Below are 6,087 nucleotides of genomic sequence, written 5' to 3' on the forward strand. Positions count from 1 at the left end.
CTCCAAAAGGACACATAAATCTGATCTATAATCCAATTTATCCTTGTTGAAGGGTCTGAGATGTGAAAAACGTGCACATCCAAAGACCCTCAACATAGAATAGTTAGGAATGCATTTTTGAAGCATTTTAAAAGGTGATTTTAAGTTTAAAACTCTTTTTGGAAGTCTGTTAATAAGGAAGTATGCATTAAGGAAGGCATCTTCCCATAATTGTGGTGGAAGATTAGCAGTGGCAAGAAGAGTCAGACCTATCTCAGTGAAATGCATGTGCTTTCTCTCCGCAACTCCTTGCTGTTGGGTCTAAGAGCATGATAATATATGTAAGATGCCATGATTTTGAAGAAAATATTGAAAGACATGAGACAAGAATTCTTTAGCATTATCTATCTGCACAACTTTAACAGAAATTTCCAGTTTGTTTTTTCACAAGTAACTTGTATTGTTGTAAAATTTGCAGAACTTGAGCTTTTGAATTAAGTATAAACAAGTGTATCTTGTGTGAACATCTACAATGCTCATATAGTAATTTTGATCTAGAAACAATTGGGACAGGACTCCATACATTCATGTAAATTGATTCAAGAGGAGCAGTAAAAACAATATTAGACAAAGAGAAAGGTAAGGTATGCATTTTGCCTTTTGCACAAGCTTCACACACAACAGAATCAAACTCAGCTTTATTTGAATATATTACAGTGTCTAAGAATAATCTCAAAAATAATAAGTGATGGATGTCCTAATCTTCTATGCCAAGTTCTAAATTAGATTTATACATAGCAAGAAAAGATTGAAATACTTTGGAATCATTAATCTGTCTAGGTATATACATGTTCTCAAAAACATATAGACCTTGTTTAAGTATTCCTTGAAGGAGCACCTCCTTGGACACCTGAGATTTGACATAACAATGAAAAGGATAAAATTCGAAAAACACATTGTTATCTAAACAAAATTTGAAAACACTGATTAAGTTCTTTTCAAGAGTAGGAACATGCAATAGGGTCGAAAAAGGATCTTGAGCAAGATTGACATGAGCCAGAGAAATAGAAAATTGTTTGAACTTTTCAATTGTTTCTTCGTGTGAAATCAACAGATTTTTGACTTGTAATACAGCTTGAAAATTCTTTTGATAAATCTTCACATATTACTTCAATGTGATCTTCAGGTGTAATTGAATAACCTATAGCCATAAGAGAGTCTACAACTTCTTTGATTTGAGCCAAATATTCAGTGATCTTGAGATTCTTTTTTTTTTAATCATCTTGAGCTGTTTGTAAATTGTTTGATCTTTGTTTTGGTCGTTTCAGCAAAGTGAGTTTGAAGTTTGTGCCATATTTTAAGAGCTGAAGAGCAATGTGCAATGCGATTCTTGAAGGAAGAATCAACGGATGCAAGCAACCAATATCTGAGATTCTAGTATCGTTGAAGCCATTTAATGTGTTTTTTAGAGACTTTTCCAGCAGTTTGAGCTTCAGCAGATTCAAATTCAGGTGGTAATTTTTCTTCATGAAGATGATCTCCAAGATTTTGGCCTATGATGGTGAAGAGTGCTTGTTGTTGTCATGTGAGAAAATTGGAGTCATTCAATCTGTCTTGAATAGGAGAAAGAAAATCTTTTTGATTAATGGGGAGAGCCAATGAATCAACCTTCAAGAGATGAGAGAATTTAAAGAAAATTGAATTGCTTGGAATGCAAGTTAATTACATAAGAGTGAAAAAGAACTTGTTATTCTAAATCTATTTCAATTGTGTGTTTACTAGGGGCCTTAGCAACTTACATATACATATCACAGTAGTCCTAACTATGCTCACTAATATTACTATTCTCTAGATATATCAAGTCAATTTGTTGGTCTCTCTTTTGGTTATTTAGAGAAGAGTTGTATTAGTCTTATGTGTCTTCTCTTTATACTTGGTGAGGAGTATTTGTTTCTTTGCTTATTTCTTTATAGTTTAGAGTATACACCATTTAATTTAGTATCGACAAGTATTTTAGGTGTATTTGGAATTTGGATATGTTTAAGTATTTGGTCCATTCTACGGTATCTCACTAGAGATTTTGGTTTAAGTGTAGTTGTTACCAATTTGTATATTTGTTCTATTTTGTAAAATGCTATGTGCCTTTTAAAATTCAGCTTTTAATTGGTCTTTTAATTTAAATAATATTATTTAATTAAATTTTAATTAAAATATATTCTTAATTTATAACCAAACATATTGGTAATTAAGATAAATTTAAATTTTAAATATTAGAATTTTTCTAACTTTCTACCCACTTCATAAAGTAGTTAATTTAATTTATCATTTTTTTCATTTTCTCTGTAAGTTTCTCTCTCTCTTACCTTCTTTTCTTCTTTTCTCTCACATTTTTTACAAAAAATTTTATAGAAGAATGCTATTCTCTGCAGGTAAATTTACTAGTTCATACTTATTATTATTATTATTAATATTATTATTATTATTAGATGAGTCGTGCTATTTTGTTTTTTATTTGACTTGAGTGACTATACATGCTAACTCAAAACTTATTTATTATCATTGTCCAATGAAATTTTAATAAGATTATATTAACATTTGAATTAAACAATAAATGAATTATCAATCTATGCATCAAAATTCTTTTCTTCTTCTTCCCTTTCCTTTTTTCTTTCTTTCTTTTATTTTTTTAATCTTTATCTCTAGAATGATTTGAGAAGACCACCAACATAAAATTATTAGACCAAATTAAAGATAAATAAAGGAGTAATTACACGTCTAAAATTATTAAGTTATCCAAAAAAAATACTTTTAAAACACATTCAAAATCATAAATCTAAAATTTAAATTTAAACATTAAAAATAAAATTAATTTTTTATATCTTGTTCAATTAAAGTTCATCTAATATTTCTTTTTTTAGTAGTTAGAATTTTTTGTTACTTCTTTGAATATTAATGCTTTAAAAATTATTAAAATATACGTAAAAATTCGTTTTTATTTTCAATCGTAACACATATAAAATTATCAAGTGATACACAAAATATTTCTGAAACACATTCAATTAAAATCATAAATTCAGAAATTTAAATTTAAACTTTAAATATAAAGTTAATTTTTTATATCCTATTCGATAAAAATTCATCTAATATTTTTTATTTTTTTATTATGAGTTAGATTTTATCGTTATTTATTTGAACATTAATGCTTTTAAAATTATTAAAATGTATGTTTATAAAAATTAATTTTTTTCAATTATTATACATTTAGAATGATGGACTTATCTACAAAATATGTTTGAAACACATCTAAATCATAAATCTAAAATTTAAATTTAAACGTTAAAAATAAAATTAATTTTTTTATATCTTATTCGATAAAAATGTATCTAATATTTCTTATTTTTTATTAACATTTTTAAAATTATTAAAATAAATAATTAAACTAAATTTTTTAGATCTTATTCAATAAAATTATATCTAACATATTAGTTCAAAATATGATCTCTTGTAGTGGTTTCATATGTGTGGGTTAATAATTAAAACCCTTATTAAGATTTACATTTTAGATTTTAAAATTAAAATCTTTGATTTTACTGAATTTAATTTTTGGATGTATATTTAAATGATAATCTGTTAATAATTAAAAATGTTAAAACTGAAACAGAAATTTTAAATTTTAAATTTTTATTTTATTTAGTTTGTATTTTGAATGTGTATTTAATTTAAAAAAAATACTAAATTTATTTAAATATGTTTGTTTTAATTTTTTTAAATTATTCTAATAAAAAGCTGAATAAAAGATTATATTTAAAGGATATTTAGTCATACTATTCTATTTTATAATAAAATATTTGTTTATCATCTTTATCTGTAAACATAGGCTTTAAGCCGAATTACATCCATTTTTTATGTGTCGAATTCTAGCTAGCTCTTGTGCGCTACTCTAATTATTGTCTAAATTCTTAACATATATTTTATATTTTGTTAATTTTAATAACTAATTTTAATGTATATATATAGTATGATATTCAACTTGTTCTGCTCTCAAAAAACAGGGACAGTGAATATTAATGCATCCAAAAACATAGGATATAACGTAACGTGTTCCCTTAATGAATTTGTTTTTTAAATGTGGAAAAATTGTAAGAAAAATGTTTGAAGGGACTAAATATCTAAATAATTAACATGCAATGCTTTTAAAGATTCATTTCACTCACGGATGCCAATAACGCAAAAAAGAAAAAAAAAATTCACACACACAAAGAGACATGCATATAAATCAATAAATCATCTTCTACTACTCTTTCAACAAACACATAATAGGCCATCTTTTTTTTCTCATTCAGAAACCAGATTGATCCCAGAATCCTTGTTTGGTTTTGAATGGAAAAGGGGGTCATTGATCTCATACTAGTCCCAAGTGGTCTTCTTGTAATGGTAATATACCATTTCTGGCTTCTTCGTAGAGTTCTGAAGCACCCCACCAAAACTACTATTGCTGTCAATGAAATCAGTAGACGTCTCTGGGTTGAAACTATGATGGAGGTAGGTACTTAATTATGTGGTTGTCTTGACAATTTTTTTTTTTTACATTAAAAGATTTAAGTAAAGATAATTCTAACTACACAAAAATATAAGTTAAGTACATATATCTAATATATTATTAAATAAATAAAAATAACTAATTTTTAAATTTATTATAATACTTAAAAGGTCATCTAGATACAAAAATTTTTAAAATATTTTAAACACAAATCGAATATTTGTGTACCTTCCATAATTTAAAAAAATACTAAAAATTACAATATTAAAATATATTACTCATCCTACTTTTATATCTAAATTTTTTATTTAAATTTTTTAGCCTCAAGAAGCATCTACTTCAGTAGAACAACTAGTAGCTATTACCTATCTAATTTGTATTTTCTTAAAATTTAAAAATATCTGGCCGATTTCATTTATAATAAAATTAAATGTTTGTGGTATTAATTTATTTAAAAAATGTTTCCTTAACACTGATGTAACTTTATAAAAGAAAAAAGTGTAGTATTAAATTGTAAATTATTTTATGTACGAGAAAAATTTTATTTACAAGCGAAGGAGTATTAAAAAGTTTTGAGCTGATATATATTCAATGCAGTAATATAGCTAATTATATGTATTTGCCACAATAATGGTTAATTTAATCTTTTGAGTGAAAGGATACAGAATTTGCTGATGAGATTGTGACTTAGCTGCTTCTCAGTTTTCTCAAATTTGATGAGTATCATTTTTTTCTTGTAAAGCTTTTTCTTGTTTAATTAATTACCGTTTGTGAGATTTCTTCTAAAAAAATATGTTTTTTTCTAGTTGTTTAGTTTTGTTGAGATTTTTTTTTGTTGTTGTTTGGCTGTAATATAGTCTTACGGTAAGTTTTATTCAGTTTCACCAGTACTTATTTTTGGAAAAAAATTCTAACAATTAATTAATTTTTAAAAATTTTATTTATGTAATTAATATTGGTGTGAAGAGTAAATATTTAAATTAGATGAAAATTCAGTTAATTTTATACGAAATTAATAGTTAAAAATCGTTAAATAATTTAATAAATTTAATTAAATTGTCATTTAATAACTCTCATCTATTAATTTCATATGAAGTGAATTACCTAAATTTCCACCTTTAAATTATCAGGATATACCAAGGCATGGGGTTCTGGCAGTGCAATCCTTGAGGAACAACATAATGGCTTCAACCCTTTTGGCCACCGCCGCCATATCGCTTTCTTCCCTCTTAGCCATATTAATGGTTGGCAGCGGTGGCGGCAACTATGGTGGCTACTACCACAAAGGAGAAACCAAGAGCCTTGTCTCCAAGGCCTATGGTGATAGAATAAGTGATTACATTTTGTCTTTGAAGTTCTTCGCCATGTTATTGTGCTTCTTGCTCTCATTCATGTTCAATGTTCAATCAATAAGGTACTATAACCAAGCAAGCATCCTCATTAACGTACCCTACAAGAAAGTGCCGTCGCCGACGCCGACACGGAGCCTCAGACTTGGGATGTTAAATGTCACCAAGATTTTCAACAAGGGGAGCTATTTTTGGTCTCTAGGATGGCGGGCCATCTAC

At 26.8% G+C, this 6,087-nt stretch overlaps 1 protein-coding gene across 2 annotated transcripts; it reads left to right on the forward strand.

The window, feature by feature from the left end:
- Positions 1-4,117: 4,117 nt before the first annotated feature.
- LOC107458472 (uncharacterized) lies at positions 4,118-6,087 on the forward strand. 2 transcript variants are annotated; one of them, XM_052251441.1, is made up of 3 exons: positions 4,118-4,521; positions 5,650-5,851; positions 5,934-6,087. In XM_052251441.1, exons 1-3 carry the CDS (start codon positions 4,360-4,362, stop codon positions 6,023-6,025), a joined length of 456 nt encoding a protein of 151 aa, XP_052107401.1. In that variant the 5' UTR covers positions 4,118-4,359; the 3' UTR covers positions 6,026-6,087. The 2 variants fall into 2 exon arrangements, with proteins under 2 accessions (XP_052107401.1, XP_015932162.1); XM_016076676.3 differs by having other exon boundaries at positions 5,650-5,839.

This window comes from Arachis duranensis, chromosome 7, assembly GCF_000817695.3.
Source record: "Arachis duranensis cultivar V14167 chromosome 7, aradu.V14167.gnm2.J7QH, whole genome shotgun sequence".
NCBI lineage: Eukaryota > Viridiplantae > Streptophyta > Magnoliopsida > Fabales > Fabaceae > Arachis > Arachis duranensis.

What these genes read in the sequence shown, in the direction of transcription:
- LOC107458472 (XM_052251441.1), top strand. Translation starts at nt 4,360, where the DNA reads ATGGAAAAGGGGGTCATTGATCTCATACTAGTCCCAAGTGGTCTTCTT. An exon ending in GGGTTGAAACTATGATGGAG is followed by an intron (nt 4,522 to 5,649) that starts GTAGGTACTTAA and finishes TTAAATTATCAG; the next exon opens with GATATACCAAGGCATGGGGT. An exon ending in GGCCTATGGTGATAGAATAA is followed by an intron (nt 5,852 to 5,933) that starts GTGATTACATTT and finishes TCAATCAATAAG; the next exon opens with GTACTATAACCAAGCAAGCA.